We start from the raw sequence: 21,340 nt of genomic DNA on the forward strand, positions 1-21,340 counted from the left end.
TTTGGCTATTTGAACTAAGAAAAGAGAACTCTAAGAACGGAGATTACAGAAAAGCCATAAGATCTGTGGCAAGCGTTCCCAGAACCTTCACATCTGACTTGAGCGTCGGAGGGTTTACGCCGGGAAAACAACCGGCGTGCTCTGACTCGTTTCTGTGAACGCAGGGATACTTGGAGAAGAAAGCATACGAGGAGAGATCCTGATCGAGGTGAGGTTGATCGAGCAGATATCCTGGTCGTAGGACGAGCATAACCAGAATCTCGCATCAACAGCTAATATGGCTCTTTGAACTCTCTTTACAATATTGGTAGAAATTTATCCGATGTGTACAAGGGCTTGTATATTTTGCAATAAAATATACAAGCCAATATGAATTTCTTTCTTTCTTTCTCTCTCTTTTTTTTTTTAAGAAACATGAATTGGTTCGTCCATCAATTAATAATAAAACCATAATGTACACCGGTATGAGTTTATCTAAAATCACCGGCTACACCAATATCATTGTGACATAGGAAGCGATGAGGAAATTTACGAGATATTTATTAAACCATAGTCTACGCCAGTAAGATGGAATTAGCATTCAATGATCATAGACTTTCTGCAATTTCATTGACTTGTGATCAGGGAGTCCTTATTCTACGATGATTATAATCAAACACGCACACTGCAAGGCAACCTTCAATTGACGTATTCTGTCAACTAACTGGGGACAAGGGTCATAAAAGGGTACGGGAGAGAAAGCATGAGTCTATGCACAGTTCCGGTTTTGCTAGTTGATGGAACATGGAGGATGTGTGTTAATGTTAACCAATAGTCAAGTTTATTGAAAAAAGTAAGTGAGAGAATATTACATGTTGATACATGTTATCTGATTGTGACTTTAGTACCGTCCAAAGAAATTGAAATGTGAAATAATTGAAGATGCAAAATGGTTGATTTCACGGGCCTGGCCTTTGGCAAAGTGAAATGTTAGCCACACACTTTACCAGTCAAGTGTCAACATTTGTAGCATAAGGAAATTGCGGCATCTTAGCTGGATTTTGAGGGTCGCTATAGTGGGCTCACAAATATTTAACATAATTTTGATAATTACTTAAACCTCGTTTCCTTGATAATTAAAGAAAAAGAGAAGTGAATGAAGTAAAAGATATTGATGACCGTAATTATGCAAATAAATACAAGACTTTACAGTAGATTAGACCACCAATTGTGCTTTTTCGTCTAATAATAATGCATCTGCTTTAACAAGATACGAGTGAACTCAGGCTTATCTTTCTTTCGCAATGTAAATTCTTGCCAAAAAATACATGTTATCTACTGGTGAATTAGTTTGATAAAATAAAGGCTTAAAGTTTAGTTGAGTAAAATGTTGACGTAAAGAAATTAGCTACTGGAAAATCACCAAATGCTTGTTAAGGTAATATACAATTGCAATTGAACATCAAGTGATGGAAACATCAAAAACCCCATAAAAAATTAAACAAAACCAGTTGCAATGCGAATAAACAAGTTTTCAGTTGAGATGGCAGAACTAATTCCTTCACAATCAAGTGTGATTTCTCAATTTGTTCTATTTGCCCAAAAAGACATGGTCAAGTATTTGAAAGCATTTTTATTTAGTTGACTATTCGAGTTTGAATTTAGAATAAGAGGTTAAAAAATAAGTTTTGTCTTTACTCACCCCCTTTAGAAAAAAAATTTTAATTTTTTATCAAGCTGCCTTAAATGCATCATGTGCAAATCACGTGACATCCTGAGTTACCATATAATTTGGCTTTATAAGTGTTTTCTGTTTCTGAAAACGAAAAATAATAAAATGGAAATGCCTTTAGCTTTTGGCTAGACATTTTCAGATACGTTTTTCGTGATTATTTCAAACTTCCAACATACCACAAATTATTTTTAGAGCCCGCATGTTGGATTGTCTCATTTAAGTTTCGCTTGGATTTTTAGCACATCATTCAAATAAGTTGCTATCGTATATCTAGCTAGTTTTGAACAAAGTCAGTGAGAATATTACATCTGCTTTAGCAAGAAATGAGTGAATTAAAACATTTGACCAGATTCAAGAGAGAAAAGAATGTTGAAATATTGACTTGAATATTATGGTAAAATGAGTTTGACTTTAGTACCGACCAAAGAAATAAATGAAGATGCAAATTAATTGGTTAGTTTGAGGTGCATGGCTATTGGCAAAGTGAAATGTTAGCTTCACACTTCACTTGTGAACGTACAACAACATTTGCTGCATAACGAAATTGCAGCGTCTCAGCCGGATTATGAGAGTTGTTTTCAAATCCCATTTCTTTTCTTTGTAACCTTTTTTTTTTTTCCGCAGCTCACGTGATCACCATAATTTTGATAACTACTCAAACGCGTTTCCGCAATAACTAACGAAAGGAAAAGCGAATGAATAAGCAAGAGATACTGATGACAGTAATCATGTAAATGAATACAAGGCTTTACAATAGATTAGACCGCCAACTTGTGCCTTTTGAATGCATCTGCTTCAACAAGATACCAGTGAATTGAGGCATATCTTTCTTTCACATGTAATCTGCTGGTGAAATAATTTTTATAAAACATAGGCTTAAAGTTAAAGCTGATTAAAATATTGGCGTACGTCAAGAACGCTACAGGGAAAATTCAACCGTGAGCTGCAGTCTGCAGTCCCCAACAATCCGGGAAAAGGTTGAGGAGGCGCGCGCCTGCACATTAATTTGGGAGGTCTGATGGGATTTATAAATTAAAATAATGTAATTTTATATATTTTTTAAATGAAAAATTTGTTGATGCCGCTGTGCGATCCATTGGATCCTCGCGTGCTGGCCCCACAGAAGTTTCTCCCTAACAATCTCCATAAAAGCTCTTTATAATCCATTTTTGATAAAAGTATACATATATTTATTCAAATATTAGTAAAAATATCTATAATGCTGATTTTTAAATTATACTTAATAGACATTTAGACCGAGCTGTAAATCTATGAATTCAAACTTCGACAAATAAACCACAAATTATTTTGATCCCGTATGTTGGATTGTCTCCTTTAAGGCTATGTTTACTAAAGCGGAATGAGAATCGAAATAGAGAAATCAGAATGAATAACTTGTTTACTTATTAAATTGATGATAGGAATGGGAATAAGGTGAGCAGGCTCCAAGGTCTTGAAGAGGAAAGACCTTCCTTATGTTCAAAATTAACCCAATTTGCTTTCTAACTTCCTTATGTTCATTGATTCTTTTGTTGTGCAGTAGTGCCCAGTGTTCTTGATATCACAATCATCACCCCATATGAATGACAAGTTGTTCTCAAGGTATACATTTATACTTATTATTAATACTTTCCTGTTTTGCCCTCACCAGCTATGATTAGCATATTGTTTTTTAAAACATTATAAATATAAATGAATTATTAATTAATTATCCTTTTTTTATGTTTGATTGAAATTTGCTCAAAGGGCATCTCCACTGACAAGATACTTGAGTAATCAAAGTCCTTGTTTAATAATAATTAGCATAGAATTACTACTAACAGTGGGCACGAGTTGCATTGGTTCAGAATCAAATTGAACCGATAATTTTTACATAAAATGTAAAATTCAACGACTAAGTTTTATTTTTTTTCAATTTTAAACCGTAAATTCCTTTCTATTTTGTGGGTTTTTTTTTTTAGTTTTTGATTGTTTTTATACAAGCCATTTGATTATTTTAATTTTTTAAAACTGAATCTAACCGCCGATCCGATTCAAAATTTTCAAGAGTAACGGTTTTGCTCCATCCAAATTACCACGTACTTACTTACCATCTGCCTCAGCGACGTGCTTGAGCGCCTGTGTCCGACACTTTTGATAATTCATCTGTACCTTCATCACAATCTTCTGCTGCAATATTATATATAATTATTAAATCAGTTAATAATTAGTGCATACATGCATTGACATTACATTAACTACAGCGATCAAACAATTAAAGAAATTAAGAAGACGTACCTTCATTTTCTTAATTAATTTCCGATCGATCAAGTAAGGAGCAATTTTATAATCTGGAATGATGTTTACAATTTGGAAATTTGAAAAAAAAAAAAAAAACACTAACAGCAGAACTACACATATCAAAGACCAATTGAGGACCGAGATTGAATGATAGAGTAGAGGTTGTTACTCTATCATAGTATAAGCATTTTGGTAATCCTTAACATACGTGTTTTGCAGTAATAAAAAGAATAATATGTTATCTATTGCCGGTATTGATTTTATGATTGCAAATTTGTCATTTCCTGACGTCGGTGGCCGAAGTCTCAGCATACATCACTCGAGACAGAAGCTGATTATGAAGGAATTAAATGCCCAAGATCTTGCGATATTGCATCTTGTTCCTCCAACCCTGTGATCATCATTCATCATATGGCCGTATTCAAGATCTCATTACTTTAGTACGAAATTAATATATTTCTCCATGATAGCAACTTCTTAATTGTTAGCTGGACAGCTTCGGTATTGTTTGTGCCACTGATAATTAGCAAATTAATCAATACATTAACAGTAACGTGGGAGTGTTCATTGGCTTATGTTTTACAAGAAAAAAGTAATTAGAGCCTCGTTACATCACATCACCGAAAGATGATTTGCTTAGCTTTGACTAACAAAATGGATTAACAATGATTCATCTTCAGCCCCGTGTTTGCTCTACAAATCGATGTACGTAGTGACAGATCTACTGTACGAATTCATCAATAATATATGATTTCTTTTTGATACCGACGTATACCCATAAGTGGTGTACTCTTATTTAGATGAAAAATTTACTAAAATAAATCTGGGTTAATGTAATTTGGGTGACACATTTTTCGATAAAATATAAAAGAAGTGATAATTTTTTTTAAAAAAAAGGTAATGGGATGACAAATTATTAGTTTTAATGAAATTGGTTGTCTTATGATGAAAATACGTTTTTGTCCCTGTGACCTTCTTTTAATATTACGATAATGTTCTTAATTGCTTATTTATTTACATCCCATATGAAAAAAAAAATGAGAACAAAATTCAATTCATACAAAAATAATATTATTAAAATAAATTTAACAATGTATACATTTTAAAATAATTTCCATATGCATATATGCTTGGTGATGTTACAAACAATTAGTATGAAGAAATTCAATTTGCAGCCGAAGTACACAGTTGGTTTGGAATAGCCTGTCGGGGCTTAGTTGATTGTTTTTCAAGTAATTTTTTTTTTCGGTTGACCATAGAATTTAAATCTAGGAGAGAGAGAAGACAAAAGTATCAATTTAGATTTTACCTACTCACTCATTTTAAAGAAATATTTGGGGAAAAAGAAAATAATGCAGTTGCTTCCACTAGAAAAATTAGTAAAATAAATGGTGATACAGAATGTGCCAAAATAAAAACAGATGCAACATGATGCATATATTTACACATATAAGCAAAAATGCTCATCAAGGCTATCATAACATGAAGCAATTTTGCCAATTGACATATAAAATAAAAACAGATGCAACATGATACATATATTTACAATTTTGAGGCGAACAAACAATATATGTATTACAAAATATATATACTGAAACCATGTTTGCTCAGAATGGTTGAAGGTAGGTGAAGCTCTCTCGTGTCAAATTTTCTGAATTAGAAAATCTCGGGGTTTTTAATTAAATACCCTTTAATAGTTTCAAAATTATTTAAATACCCCCTTCTTTTTTTATTTTCATGGATACCCTAACAAATGTGAGCAAAGTCGGAAATACCCTTAATGAATGCATCAAATTCACTCAATGAATTGTCTTCATATTTCTTTCCTCATTTCTTTTACCCAAATCTATTTTTGCTGCCGATTCTTTCAAAATCTCTTAAAATCTCTCAAAATCTCTCATAACTTCTTACACAAATACAATTATGTATTCATTTCTTTAACACCCACTCTTTCTTTAAAGGTGCATTGCTTATTAAACAACCCAATAAGGTATGTTAATGTTGTTGGGTTTTAAATTTTTTATTTTTAGGAAAATTTAAAAATTTTCCTCACATTACAATGTTTTATTTTCACCATTTTTTCTTATACGTAGAAATATATGCAATGTAGGTTGTTTAATTATTTTTTTCAGCAATATAACTTATTTATGGTGAAAATGTTTCGAGTCATGCATTCTTTTGATACCGTGTACGTCATATAGTTAGTCATGTAGGTCGTGTAAGTAATATAGTCGTGTAAGTCGTGTAGGTCATGTAAGAAATATAGTCGTGTAGGTCATGTAAGAAATATAGTCGTGTAGGTCATGTAAGAAATATAGTCGTGTAAGTAGTGTAAGTAATATAGTCGTGTAGGTCATGTAGGTCATGTAGTTACTTGTATATGAAATTTAATATTATTGTTTTTATTGTATCATCAGATATGATTTTGGTACGTGTGCCTATTCTCTTCAATGGTGAATGGATTGAGCAAAATAACGAGTATAAGTTCAAAGGTTCAAAGGCTAAAGGGATAATGATACCACGATCGACAACATATGCCGAATTGGTGGAGAAGATAGCTGAAGTTATTGATATAGATACTTCGGAATTTGAAATCACAATGAAGTTCAAACTTAAGACATCTGATCCTATGCCACCAGTTACAATTCAAACCAATGATGATGTGGAATTTTTTTATATTCCAATTTAATTTCACTTCTTTTTTTTAATAATTTTCGTTGACATTTTCTACATAGCAGCAAATATAAATTCTTAGCACAAATTAAGTCTTTAAAGAACTAAATTAATCTAATGATTAATGGAAAAATTCGTGTAATTTTAAAGTCGCAATTAAACATATTACAGCCATTTAAAAAGTTTTTTTTTTTTTTTATCTTCAAAGTGCTTTCTTCCTTTGGCTAAGCATACAAGCATACATGAGGAATGCCTGCATATAATTAATCCATGAAATCAATTAAGAAAAAAAAAATATCAACTATAGGAAATTAATGTAATGTTATACACATAAGAACACCATTCGCAGTGATAAAATATTTCCACTCATAACTAGACATATCATGACTTACCATGGCTTATAATTGGAAATTAAGAATCTCTCTAACTAATGACATTTCACAAGGTAAAGGTATATGCACCATTCCAATTTATTGTGAGCCTTATTAAACTAAATGTAATGTGTAGATTCTATTGACAAGAAACAAAATGTGGAATTGAAGGTCGTGTAATTGTGTAATACAAGAAGATCGTGTAATTGTATAATACATGAAGGTCGTATAAATGTGTAATACATGAAGGTCGTGTAATCGTGCAATACATGAATGTCGTGTAATCGTGCAATACATGAAGGTCGTGTAATACATAACCTTACACGACCAAATCTTGTGTTACATAACAAAATTATAATCAGCACAATTCATTAATTTTTCACAATTTGCATGCAGCAAAACAACTAGAAATTTGTTTTCGAACATGTTATGAGAGACCCACAACTAATTAATCTATTTTTTCAATATAAAACCCTAACTTTTTATTTTTTTCCCTTGAATATTAACTAGAAAACTAATTACATGGAATTACTTGTCTCAACTAGTTATATTCTGACAATTTTGTAGTAAATGATCAACTCTCTCCGGCGATTATGTAGTGACGAACTATGCTTCACTTTCTCAGTTGTGGCAGCTTCCCCTTCTCAGGCTTAGTTTGCTCGTGTTGAAGTTCGATTTACCATGTATGGAGAATGAATGTTTGTTTCAGTAGAGGTGATGCCAGTGAGGGAATTGCAGAGGTGATGCCGGTGAGGGAATTGCAGTGTTTGTTTGTTTGAGTTTGATAATGGAGGGAATTGCAACAGATGAGTGTTTGTTTGCTTCACTAGAGAAGGGAGAGGTGCTGTCCGTTGAGTTGAAATGTTTTAAAATGAGGATAGCTTAGTAATTTTCTATCAGTTTTTAAAGGATATCGATAAAAATTTTGGCAAAAACAGATTTTAGGGTATTGAGATAATTTTTGAAGTATGGAGGTGTACCGGGCGCAATTGGCACGAAAATCTCATGCATGTGGATGTGGGTCTCATTTTATTTGTTATTTTTAAATATTAACATTTAGATCTTTTTAGTTGTGCATTCATTGCCATACTATTTTAGTAAACTATATTCATTTTATTGTATTTTTTTAAGAATTTTTTAATTCGAAATAATTTTTTTAATATTGTTGAAAAAGACAGGTTAAAGTAAAAAAATTATTGACTAAATAAATAAATAAATGACATTATTTTATTTTTTAACATTAAAAAAAAACCAATTTGTTGTAGTCCACTTAGGATGTGTTTGAGAATGAGGTGTTATATTTTAAGCTGCTAAAGTAAAAATTATAGCTGTGGAGTAAAAATTAAAAAAAAAATCTGTTAAACTACCAAAATCCAACTACAAATATTACCAAACACCGTAAAACCCAATTAACTCACCACATTACCAAACGTACCAAACGGCCTTAGTCCTGCAACACTTGGAACGTTACCAAGCTTTTTAGAGCTGTACATTTTGGACTCAGCTGTCCTTGTCATTTCAAGTAAAAGTTGAAGCTGTCTCAAAAGTAAAATAATAACGTGCATTTAAGTAACTGGCCTAAACTTCAGAAATTTCAGAAGTTACAGTATACGCAGGTCACATCTAGGGCCATTATTATTTATTAGTTTAATCATTAAATGACAAAATTTTGCCAATCTTGAGGGGGCTACTTAAAAATGCAAGCATCTCGTCCCTTGCCTGCTTCATAGATGCTCTTACTCCCCCCCCCCCCCCGTCATCTCACTTGTGCAAACCAAAGAAAAAAGAAAGATTATTATTTTCCATTTATTACACAAAAAACAATAATTCCTTTTTATTGCTCCATGTTTATTATTTTATTCTATTTCTCCAGAATCTCTCTTTATCAATTAAATTTATGATATAGATATTGAAGATTTGCTTCAATCAGAAAACTTGTTCATATTTCTGGTCAATATAATACATCCCTTAAAAGGTAAAAATAGGGAAAAAAAAAAACAAGAATGATGATTTTTTTTTTTTTGGTTTTGACTGTTCTAGACAATAAAGAAATATTTTGAAAGGGTCGGAGATTACAATGAATCTATACACTTGTGGAAATTTTTTTAAGGCATAAATAAGTGCAACTTGAGAGCATTTTGTTTTTTGTTCCACTATATATTTTTATACAACTGCCGCCTTAGATTGGGTGCATCACTTCATTATATAATCAATAAAAATTAATTATATAAATGGAATCATTCTCTATTATAATTATTCGACTTCATGAAGTAACAACTGATGTTTTTTACCACATTGTCAAAAGAGTTCAACTTTTATTTGAGAATACACCATATAAAAGAACAAATAAAAATAAAACAAGAGTACAACATAGAAAAGAAAAAAATAAAACAAGTTTTAGAATTAGTAGATTAGAATTGTTATAAGAAAGAGTTGTCCCTATAACTTCAATAAGCTAGCCATGTTTCTTAAACTTGTTTTACTAGCCTTACCAAACTTTTTCTAGTTGATATTCAATTTTTTTTAATTTTTTTTTTCTAGTCAAGCATACTTAATTGAACAGTCAATTCAACATGAAAACGATTTGTCGCTTTACGATCCTAATTTTTAACCAGCCGTAAATTTTAATCTATTAAAAAAAATTAGTTGGTGGAAATGTAAACAGAAGCAAGAAGGTTAGAATTAATAACTTTATCATGAATAATTAATATAATTAGAATTTAATAAAACTATATGTAAAAGCTTATTTCAAGAGCGAAAATTTTATTTTTTATCATTTTTTAGTGCTTATAATTATAATTTAATCTAGAAGTATTTTAATTATAAAAAATATTTTTAAAAATAAGTTTGACGAATAGTTTAGTGCTTATAATTATTTTCTACTTATAATTAAGTTAATATTTAATAGAAAGAACTAAAATAATAAAAGCAAAAACCTTTGCCCGGCAATTCCTTGTTATTTACATTTTTGGCGCTGTCCTTGACAGAGGACTACACCGAGGAATCTCAGGCCGCGGCACACGTGCGGCGGCTTCTCGACATCGTCGCGTGCACCACACGGTTCGCCAAGTCCAGAAACTCCCGATTGCCGCCATCGTCAGAGTCATGTGCCAAAAAGAACGGCAGTAGGCCCCACCAGCCTTCACCAAACTCTGCCGCTCTGTCTGATGGAGCAGCAACAGCAGCAGCAGATAACCGAAGCGGGCCCCGCGCCACGTCATCGCCAGTTTCATCGGCGGTTTCTCCGAGTCTGGACATGGCGGCCATTCACCCGACGCCGAAACTCTCCGAGTTTTATGACTTCTTCTCTTTCTCTCACCTCACTCCCCCCGTCTTAAGTAAGCGTAATGTTCATTTATTTATTTGTCTTCGTTTCTTACATGGTTGATCAAAAAAAAAGAAAAAAAAAGAAAGAGGAAAATGATATAAATATATGTGATTTATTTGAATATGAAATTTGTTTATTGATTTTAATTTTTAATAATTTTGATTTTGAAGATTTGAGAAAATGTGAACGCAAAGAAGGAGACAAGTGCGACGGTGATTATTTTGAAATTCAGGTGCCATTTAATATAAAGTTCTGATTATTGTTGTTTGTTGTTTATGGACTAATTAATTGTAGAGTTATTCAACTTGTTATTTTTGCTGATGAATTGGCCAATGAGTGTTAAAGATTTAATAATCATTGTCTGCTAATTAATAAGAATGCATGGATTATTTTCATGTCTTTGTAAGTAATGTGAGTATTTGAAAGTGCGGGAAACTGTATTTTGTGCTTACAGATAAAAATCTGCAATGGAAAGCTTATACAAGTAGTTGCATCAGTAAAAGGGTTCTATACTTTGGGAAAGCAGTTTTTCCAAAGCAACTCCCTGGTGGATCTTCTGCAAAATCTCAGTCGAGCTTTTGCCAATGTGGGTACTCAATAGTTGAATCTACAGATTATTTTTTTCTTTTTTATCTGAATGCATCTTTTTTTCCTCCGTAAATTCAATTAGCTTACCCATCAATTGTTTTGTTAATAATTATGGTCATTATGCGTGATGCAGGCATATGAATCCCTAATGAAAGCTTTTGTTGAACATAATAAGGTAACAATTTCTGTGCTGACATAGTTTATTACCAATTCAAATGTGATTTTAACTTGATTTTACTGATATAGTATATTCAATATCCTTCTTCAGTTTGGTAATCTTCCCTATGGATTTCGAGCTAATACATGGCTTGTACCTCCATCTGTTGCTGAGTCTCCATCAAATTTCCCTTGCCTACCGGCAGAAGATGAGAATTGGGGTGGCAATGGCGGAGGCCAGGGAAGAGATGGAGAACATGATTTACGACCATGGGCGACGGAATTTGCTATACTGGCTAGGCTTCCTTGCAAAACTGAAGAGGAGAGGGTGGTTAGAGATCGGAAGGCCTTTTTGCTTCATAACCAATTTGTTGATGTCTCAATTTTTAAAGCTGTTGGAGCAATACGCCGTCTCATTGGTTCAAATTTACACACTCAAGATACAATCAATGTCCAAAAGGGGGCAATCTTGCATGAAGATCGTGTGGGAGACTTGTCCATTACAGTAAAACGTGATACAGTAGATGCAAGCTTGATGTCTGAGGTTACTATTAAAGGAAATCAGTCATCTGGTATGTCTGCTGCAGAAGTTGCTCAAAAGAATTTACTAAAAGGTGTTACTGCAGATGAGAGTGTAGTTGTTCACGTAAGTCGATTTCTCCTTTACTTTTTATGCTTATGTTCACAGAACACACATAAAAGACATTCATCAAAGCCGAAATTACTTGCGTGGGCGGAATAATATAGCTCTACCTTTGTCAGGGAGTGATTTTTCAGTCGGATTAGGATGTTTCCCTCTTTATCTGATATCTGGCATTTGATGATGGCCTAAAATACCCATCCTCTTCACTCTCTCTTTCTACACATTTATGAATGCACAAGAAAGTCAATTTTAGGTTCTTTCGTGAGAATCACTACTCATTACTAACCTTATATATCTGGTTTAGCTTCATGAATCTTATGTTGCCTTTCTGTTTGGTGACTCCCTATTCTGTTGAAATCACTTGATAGCAGGTCTTTCTACTGATTTTATCCATATCCCTCTGATTTTCTGCTCGTAGTTTGATCCAGCTTAATGTCTTGGGGAAGCCTATTAACCTTGGTTGGGCATGCTTGTATTATATCAACTAGTGGTGCAATTGCTAAAGTTTTCAGCATGGTAGATCTTGAAATATCCAGATTTATTTTTGTCAAAATATCTAGATTTATCTTCCTTTTCTTTTTCCCTTTCTTTTATTTTAGTTTCAAAGATTTTGTGATAAAGAGAACTGAAACAATATAGTTTTTGGCAGGATACCTCCTCATTGGGTACTGTCATTGTAAGACACTGTGGATACACCGCTGTAGTAAAGGTTGTTGGTGATGTGAAGGAGAAGTTTGGCACACAAGATATTGAAATTGAAGATCAACCTGATGGAGGAGCTAATTCTCTTAATATTAACAGGTTTGAAATTGTAACACAATGCTTCCTCTGTCGATTCGTCTTAGCACACAAAGACTAGGAAATCTACAGATGGAGAATGGCTGTAAGATATGAAAAATTATCTTTCAACCACTAACATTTTTAAGCTATTCTGCAAGATATCTTAGACATACTAACTGGTATGAGCTTCTTTGCTTAGTGTCTATCACAGTTGAATTCATGATGCAGAGCATTGTTATTCTCTTTATTTTTACCAGATAGAACAGGATTGAAATGGTGGTGTTGGGGATTCTTAAGGATAGCACCTGCTCCTTTTTCTTTCTGTTTAGATGGGATCTAATCAGTAGATGTCTGAACTCTTAAGGGGAGTTGATGTCAGATTTCTAAACCAGGTTTTCTTCAAGTGTTAAGTTTATGAATAGGCCAAAGAAAAGAAAGCTGATATCTAGTTAGGGATATATACTCCTCTTTCAGTATCCTGTGGACCAGAAAATGGCTTTTCCTATATTAAAATATGTGTGAGATCCTTCACTGTATGGGGATGCTTCACCTCTGCATAGTTGTAGACCACCTAAATAATAACGAGTGGTTGCAGGAAACATTAAGTCATGGCTTTCACAATAATGGTTGAGTGTTTATAGTTATGTGCCCTGACATTGGTTTGTAATTGTTATATTAACAAAATAACCAACAGACATCGTTGACGATGTTCAAATAAAGGATAAAGGAAAGTATAATTACAGTGCATGCTCAGTTGCTGAAATAGGTCATCAGCTTTTTAGATTGTGCTATTTCAGAAAGTATTTAGGCCTTCTTTGGTGGATTCTGCCTTTGTTTCATATACTCTTATGTCTTTCTCCATTTAAGTTGTTCTGACAGGGTAAACTATTTATTGCAGCTTAAGGCTTGTGCTTCAAAAGTCTTTCAGTGCTGAATCAGCTAGAGGAGACCAGTCAACTCTGTGCAATTTGGATAATTCAGAAGCTTTTAGAAGTCTTGTAAGAAGAGTTTTTAAACAGAGTTTAGCAAAGTTAGAGCTGGAGCCAACTGCTTCAGAAAGATCTATTAGATGGGAACTTGGTTCTTGTTGGGTGCAGCATCTACAAAAGCACGAAACTCCAACAGATACCAAGTCAACGAGGTCTGGGGATGATATTAAGACTGAACATGCTGTCAAAGGTCTTGGGAAGCAATTTAAATTTTTGAAGAAGAGGGAGAACATACCTAACCTTGTTGGTAGCATTAATGAGGCTAACGAAAATGACAATGGACCAGCATGAATATGGGAGGTAATGGTAGACAGCAAAGCAATGGCGAGCTGAATTGTGAGATGGAATTGAAAACACTAATTTCTGAAGAATCCTTCTTGCGATTGAAAGAAACTGGCACTGGTCTTCATTCAAAGGTTTCAGAATCTCAAATTTGTTTTGCATTTCAACTGTAAAGTTTGCTACTTTTTGTGTTTTCATTACGCTAAATTTGGTTTGTTTTATTTTCATATGGAATGACTGGTAAAATTAATTTCTTGTGCAGGCAGTGGATGAGCTTATGAAAATGGCATACAAGTATTTATGATGCGAGAACTAGTCAAGGTATGCTTGCAGAACCTGCTGTACCTTCGGCTGCTGCTAGAGTTCCTTGTGGGCCAAGGTCGCCTCTCTATTATAGAAATAATTATTCTTACATTATGAAACATGGATTTCCAAAATACCACTCTTCCATTATGGAAAGAAACCTGTTGGGGCCTTCAAGAATCATGAACCCGCATGCACCCGAGTTTGTGCCAATGAGAGGTTGGCAAATAAATCCTGGATATGCAGATTCAAATGTTTCAAATGGGTCGAACTCTTCAAATGACACAAGTGAGGCAGACGATGAGAAACTTGACAAAATGTCCAGTATTCAAGGCGAGGATAATACCTCAAGAAAGAGCAGTACAGAGGCGGAGAAGTCAGAGCTGGCAAGACAGATACTACTTAGCTTCATTGTAAAGTCAGTCCAGCATAATATGGATGCTCCAAGTCAATCTTCAGGCTACGAAAAGAAGATTGGGTATTCAGAAAATTCTTCAGATGCAATTGCAAATGATAGTGCTATCATAAAGATCCTTTATGGAAATGAAAAGGGCAAAACAAACTTGGCATCTCAGTCCGATGATCAAGAACAGCAAAAACCGAAAGATGAAAACCAAAAAAGTGGGGATGGTGAAGGATTTATAGTTGTCAGAAAACGGAGAAGAAACCGACAGCAGATCACAAATGGGGTAACTGAGATGTACAATCATCAATCCATCTGTGCTTCTGTTCGTTAAAAGAGAGAGCAAAGCAATAAAATGCAAAGGTGCCGTCCTGTTTCTCCCAATTTTATTCAAAAAATTTGTTAGTGAATGTTACCGTTGTAGAAATGGTTAAAGTTTGGAGCAAGTTTTAATCAATACTTGATTGTATCATTTTAGATATCCTCTCTGGATGTTCTAATATAATATTTGTACAAATCGGTTTCTTGTTTTGTTAAGAGATTTTGTTTTGATCAATAAATGATGATAAATTAATTGGGCGATTTTCCTCATCAAGAGATCTGTGATGTTGTTCTATAATGGATTTTAATGTTTTAGACTGAGATTTGTAGTTATGCCTCAAATTATTTGGTATTTGGTTGGTGCGTGTGAACAATACGTTCGGAATGGAGTTGAATTGACCCACTGATAGATAGCTTACATTTGCAGCTGAAGTTGCTGCACTGATGATAAGGCAAAATTCCTTGTTCAATTTAAATTTGCAATCAACAGAAACTGAAGAAGAAGCCGTAAGTCTAATCCTAATGGATGCATAGCTGCTTGGAGAAAAGCCAACGGAGACATAACACAGCACGATAAGTTATACACGGCAGAACGGTATGTGCTAGTAAGCACAGTCACCGATGGAAAACATATTTGAAAAGCCAATAGTAGCATGTGTCAATACATCTATCAATGAAATAGAACCACAGTCTGCGCCAGTACGAGTTTACCCAAAGTGCTGCAAATAAACCCAAAATCACTGCCACATAGGATGCTCCAAAACTCCATCTTAATGCCACCATATCAATCACAGAATCGCCTTCATCTTCTCCTCCTCCTGTAGGTGTCGCTGGTGGTGCCAACGCACTGCTGCATTTCCTCTTTATCATTGAGCCACAAAGAGCCGAATTACCTATATAACTGCTGTCATCAAAGGTGGCAAACTGCTCTTTGTCTGGGATTGGGCCGGACAAATTGTTGTATGACACGTTGAAGTTTGATAAAAAGTTGAGCTCAGTTAGTTGAGGAGGAATTCGGCCACTTAATTTGTTGCGGGAAAGGTCCAGGCTCTCTATCATTTTCAGATTGGAGAAGCTCTCTGGTATAGCACCTGATAGTAAATTATTCGACAGATTAAGTGCACGAATATGTTGAAGATGCCCAATTTCCCATGGAATTTCTCCACTGAACTCATTGCTCGACAAATCCAGTCCAGCCATGTCGACGAGATTGAGACCGATGAAAAATTCATATCTATACTTTGTCACAAATTCTACACCTACTTGTTGATCTACTCTACCATGTAGTTCACCTTGCAGCTGCCGATCAAGAGTGGAATTGTAGTAAGTAAATCTGAAATGACGATCTGACATAGCAAATTCGGAATCAATCGCTTCTCTCCAGAATGACACGTTACCCAAGCATGAAGGTATCGGCCCATTAAGTCTGTTATGTGAAAGATCCACGATACCTAATTTTCTTAATTGGCACAACTGATTAGGAATACGTCCTTGTAGATAATTCCCTCTCAAAAGAAGAACATGCAAATTCGAAAGCTCATTGATCTGATGAGGAATCCTACCAAAAAATTTATTGTCCCTCAAATCGAGAGTCAATAATGTAGAGCTTCTAAGCAATGCAATTGGAATTAACCCTTTAATTGCATTGTTTTGCAGATAAATGTGCTTCACTGATGAAAGATTGGAGAGAGATACCATGGACCCAGACAAACTATTTTCGGAGATGTCTATAAACTCAAGTCTTTCAAGATTGCCGAGCTGGACCGGAATACTACCTTGCAAATAATTTTCTGACATTAAAAGAAGCCAAAGGTCTGAGATGTTGCCAATCCAGTGGGGAATATCGCTGGATAACTTGTTGTTGGATACATCTAATACCGCCAGCAAAGTGGAGCTCAACAAACCATCTGTCATTTTCCCACTGAAATGATTGTTGTCCAAAAGTAAGGAACGCAAATGAGTCAAGTTCATAAAATTGGGAAAAAGTTGGCCATAGAAATTGTTATTTGATAGGTCCAACATTTCTAAGGAGAGGCAACTAGAGAATATAGATCGAGGTAATTCTCCTGAAAAATTATTTCTAGACAAATCCAAAGTAATTAGCTCTTTTATCTCACTGATTGAATAAGGAATATTACCTTCAAAACTATTTTTTGACATATCCAAATATATCAATTTCTGAAAGACAATACCCAAATTCTCTGGTAGCTTACCAGAGAAATTGTTAGTGGAAATATCTAGATAACAAAGCTTATCGTATTTGGCATTGGGAAGTCGCGGAAGAATTCCTGAGAATGAGTTATTCCACAAAATCAAAACTTCTAATCCTGTGTTGTTTTGCAACAACCAAGTTGGGAAATTGCCAACCAACTGATTGTGAGAGAGATCAAGGAATTTTAAGTGGTGTTGGTGCAAAAGAAAACTGGGATTGACATTTAAGCGGCAGTGAGATAGTTGGAGAACCTTGAGAGGATATGTGGGGAGCCAGTTTTCGGTTTTCACTCGCAACATATCGTTTCCTAACGAGAGTCGCAAGACCTCAAGCTTTGAATGATTAGCCAATGAATTTATTGAGAATGTTCCTTGGAAATCGATGCAAGAGAGATCCAAATATTCAAGTGATGTGAGGTTGGTCAAGGCAGAAGGAAAGTTTCCACTTAACTGATTGTAAGAAATATCAAGAACTTTGAGTGGGTCAAGTTGTTGAGACACCGAAGAAGGTGACCCTCAAGGTTATTTGAGCTTAAATCCAACTCAAGAAGATTCTTCAAATTACATATTCCTGAAAGTGAAAATAAAAAGCTCAGATTTCATAAAACGAAAACTAATTATAGTGCATTCAATCATGAACCCAATATTAGACTTATAAAACGGACATGAAATCAAATTGTCTAAGTATTTTTGTCAACATAAATAATAATAGAATGATACGAGTTTATTTCTCATATAATATGATGTTGATTGGAAAAGCGTTTCAATTAATCTAACAATAAAATAATAATAATAATAATAATATAAAAGCAGTCAGCAATTCTTGCTCATCATAATCTATTCAAAAAGCGTTTCAGCAATTCTCGTTGTTTAAAATAATGATTTTCTGCGGAAGAGTTTGTTGACTTCGTGTTTTTCGTTGGATATTGGTTCTCTAATCTCTGAATTTGTTGGATAATGTAAAAAGAAACTCATAATATATTAGTTGCTTTCTTAAACTTTATTTATTCTTCTCATAGCATTAAACAAAACTATTTGCCCAAGCGAAAAAAAAAAAAAAAAAAACTGGTCTTCATATTTAATTTCGTCAAAGTACTTTGACCAACAAGTCACTGGGAAGTAGGAATTGTGTATCAGTAATGCAAATATTGGGTGCGTTGGCATTGTTTTTATATGCTGTTTTTTATTTTTTGAATTTAGAAAATATTAGATACGTGTTCGGTAGATTGTTTCTGAAAATATTTTTAAAAATATAAAATTCGTTCTACACATTTTAACAAAAGAAATGAGAAACGACTTTTTCTTATTTTCCTTATTTTCCAATACAATATTAAGTTCCAAAATGAAGAATTCTCTTTATCTCCTCCTGAAATAATAATAATATCAACATTATTATTATTATTATCATTAGGTCTAATTATCCCTGGGTGACACATGTTTTAATAAATTTCAAAAAGATGACACATGTTTTGAAAACACTCGAGTGGGTGACATTCCATTAACTTTTGCTGTTAATTTTAACCAGTCGAGGGTAGAATTGGAAAAATAATTTTTTTTTCCATAAAGCCAAAGAGATGAAAATATTGAATTTATACAATACTTTATAATTCATAAGATTTTTGCTTCTTTATATTCACAAATCAATTTGATCAACAAGAATTTTTTTTAAATTTATTTGATTTACAAAAAAAACCTGTTAATTAGACTTAAGTTTAATTTTTTTTTATATTTTTCTATTTAAAAAATTAAAAATTAGTGAGTATGGGCAGAAACATCATTTTGTGGGGTAGAAACATCATTTAATTTACTATTCTCATTAAAATTAATGGCAAAAGTTAATAGAATGTCACTCGCTCGAATTTTTTTAAAAAATGTGTCATCTTCTTAAAATTTGTTAAAACTTATGTCACCTAGAGATTATTATTCTTATTGTTGTTGTTGTTGTTGTTGTTGTACCCAAAGGATCAATTTCCCTCACAAAAATCTTTTCTTTTTATATACATTATAATGTTTATGTTTTTATATATTAACTAAATCAAATATGTAGGTTTTATCATTTTTCTTTGAACAAAAAAATAGAAAGATCACCTAATTTATTCTTAAAATTAAAATAATCAATATACATTGCTTAATCTTAAGTTTATGGAAATTATTCCAATAATAATTCTTTGAGATATTCTTACCAAATATATTTTTGTTTTTCTCATTTTTGAGATTATTTTTGAAAATGATACTTAACACATTTTTAAATTTTAAAAATAGCATTTTCATTTTTATTTTGTAAAAACAACAATTAGAAAACAATATTGGGCTCTTATTTATCATGTTTCAACATAAAAACACAGTGTAAATTGTTTAACATTGGTTTCTAGAGAATTTTTTACGTTACTATTACTCAAATTCAATGCTTCCAAGCTTTTGAATTTAGCTAATCTTGCATCAAGAATTAATGAACATAAGAAAAAAAAAATTTCATTCAGAACTATAAATATTGAAATAAAGATAAATATCATTGTTGATTTTTTTATAAAAATGATTTAGAATTAAGAGAGAGTGAAAGAAATGAGCGGGTTATGTCGGAAATTGGTGATAGAGTATATCAAGTACTAAACTTTGTATAGAAAGCAGTGCTTCTAATTTAAATTTTATCTAGTTTAAAGCAATTAAAAAAATGGAAATATATTATCATCTTGATTAACATCTAAAACAATTTTTGTCATTGGAGGAAGTGAGTTGCTATATACCTTGAATTGTAGTTATCCCACAAGAACCAAGATCCAATGTTTTCAAGTTTGGCAAATCTGTGAATCCTACATGCGCCGATAAAAAATGAAAATATTACATTTAAAGGCATTGTATGTGATCCGCGCGTTTGATGAGCATTAATTCTACATTTAATTTGCTTCTTATCTCAGATTCAATGGCCTACCTAGCGTTGTCAGATTTTGATTATAGCTTAAATCCAACACTTGCAGGTTTGTCAAATTTGCTAATCCTGTTAAAAAAAATATAAATTTTGTCAATAATAGTTATGTCACTCTTGTCTAAATTGTTTAATTAAAATAATATGGTAAACATTGAATGAAAATTAACATATACTAAGGTTGTGATTAGTGTGCTGACTTGGTAATTATCTCAGTAGCCTACCTAGCCTTGTTAAAGAGCCACTAGTTATATTGTCGTTCCCGCTTAGATCCAACACTTGCAAGTATCTCAAATTCGCTAATCCTACTCATAAAACATTAATTTTGATCAAGACAATATAAATATATATTTTAATTAAGAAATTAATTAAGTTGCCTGACATGTATATCTGCTGGCCTGAAACATACATGTATACCTTGCTTGGTTCTGGAACCTTCAATCTTATTGGCACTAAGAATCAAAGTGGTAAGTGAAGTTAGTGTATTCAAATACGGTAATATGCTGTCGTTGAAGAAATTAAAAGCAAGATTTAAGGTCTTCAGCTGCTTCAAACTCCCAAAGCTATCGTAAGCTGCAAATGCATATGAAGTATTATTATTAATTAGTCACTGACAAAATATTTATGGACGAGAAATAAATGTATACATATATACGGACCTCTCTTCTCATAGATGCCTGTAAACCAATTCCCATCTAATTCAAGACTTTGCAATTCTTCAAAAGGATGAAACAATGACATATTGATCAGAAGTGAAGCCGAAGTACTATCAAAATAAATGAATCTCTTATAGTCGAGTGAGAGTTGCATCACGCGTTGTGTGGTGGCGTTGCACATAACTCCCTCCCAATCATCACAACAATCAGACGGCATTCCATCATCCTCACCAACCCATGAAGGAAGAATGTAGTCATCATATCCAATATCACTGATTGATACGAAGAAGCTCTTGATTTCCAACAGAGCAGTCCTCTCTGTTTCCAAGCATGCTTTGTATCCATGAATTTCATTCATCAATACAATAATCCAAATTAGTGACATTAATGAGAACTTAATACAAGAAGTACTTTCCATTGCAGAGCAACTTTTCGTTTGGTTAAAATTAAATGTGCAATGAGCAACTTTCCATTGCAGAGCAATTTATGCTAAAAGTTTATCGCAGGTCTTGCAATTTGATTGGCTGAAGACTTTTTTAAGACTTTCCAATACATCGCCATCTTTGAAGACTTGTAAGCATTCCATGTTTTGCAACATTCGACCAACGGGAAAAAGCACTTCATTAATACCCCGTGGAAAATATAGATAAAGTGATTGTAAACTATAAATTTTTGCAATAGTTTGATGGAGATAATCATAACTAATAAAATAAAAGTTG

At 33.2% G+C, this 21,340-nt stretch overlaps 2 protein-coding genes across 22 annotated transcripts in view; one reads left to right on the forward strand and one right to left on the reverse strand.

Moving 5' to 3' along the window:
* LOC107178904 (receptor-like protein 14) overlaps positions 1-21,091 on the reverse strand; it is a 132,503-nt gene extending 111,412 nt beyond the window's left edge. For 8 of the 20 annotated variants that reach the window (XM_052444085.1, XM_052444091.1, XM_052444081.1 and 5 more), the window contains exons 1-5: positions 20,625-21,086; positions 20,383-20,538; positions 20,190-20,270; positions 19,972-20,037; positions 19,787-19,852 (exon numbers count right to left, since the gene is read on the reverse strand). In XM_052444085.1, the coding sequence (XP_052300045.1) occupies positions 19,787-19,852; positions 19,972-20,037; positions 20,190-20,270; positions 20,383-20,538; positions 20,625-21,039 (784 nt within the window). In that variant the 5' untranslated portion in view covers positions 21,040-21,086. Of the gene's footprint in view, positions 1-19,786; positions 19,853-19,971; positions 20,038-20,189; positions 20,271-20,382; positions 20,539-20,624 lie in introns of all 20 variants that reach the window. The other 12 variants (XM_052444102.1, XM_052444092.1, XM_052444084.1 and 9 more) reach the window with 5 other exon arrangements.
* On the forward strand, positions 5,592-15,105 carry LOC127903680 (protein REDUCED CHLOROPLAST COVERAGE 3-like). 2 transcript variants are annotated; one of them, XM_052444110.1, is made up of 9 exons: positions 5,592-5,616; positions 10,026-10,376; positions 10,537-10,598; positions 10,821-10,952; positions 11,088-11,129; positions 11,223-11,756; positions 12,403-12,554; positions 13,432-13,973; positions 14,067-15,105. In XM_052444110.1, the coding sequence occupies exons 1-8, from the start codon at positions 5,607-5,609 to the stop codon at positions 13,811-13,813; spliced, it is 1,665 nt and encodes a 554-aa protein (XP_052300070.1). In that variant the 5' UTR covers positions 5,592-5,606; the 3' UTR covers positions 13,814-13,973; positions 14,067-15,105. The 2 variants fall into 2 exon arrangements, with proteins under 2 accessions (XP_052300070.1, XP_052300069.1); XM_052444109.1 differs by having other exon boundaries at positions 13,432-13,938.
* Positions 21,092-21,340: the final 249 nt, after the last annotated feature.

This window comes from Citrus sinensis, chromosome 7 (assembly GCF_022201045.2).
Source record: "Citrus sinensis cultivar Valencia sweet orange chromosome 7, DVS_A1.0, whole genome shotgun sequence".
NCBI lineage: Eukaryota > Viridiplantae > Streptophyta > Magnoliopsida > Sapindales > Rutaceae > Citrus > Citrus sinensis.

What these genes read in the sequence shown, in the direction of transcription:
- LOC127903680 (XM_052444110.1), top strand. An exon ending in CCTCACTCCCCCCGTCTTAA is followed by an intron (nt 10,377 to 10,536) that starts GTAAGCGTAATG and finishes TTGATTTTGAAG; the next exon opens with ATTTGAGAAAATGTGAACGC. An exon ending in ATGAGAGTGTAGTTGTTCAC is followed by an intron (nt 11,757 to 12,402) that starts GTAAGTCGATTT and finishes AGTTTTTGGCAG; the next exon opens with GATACCTCCTCATTGGGTAC.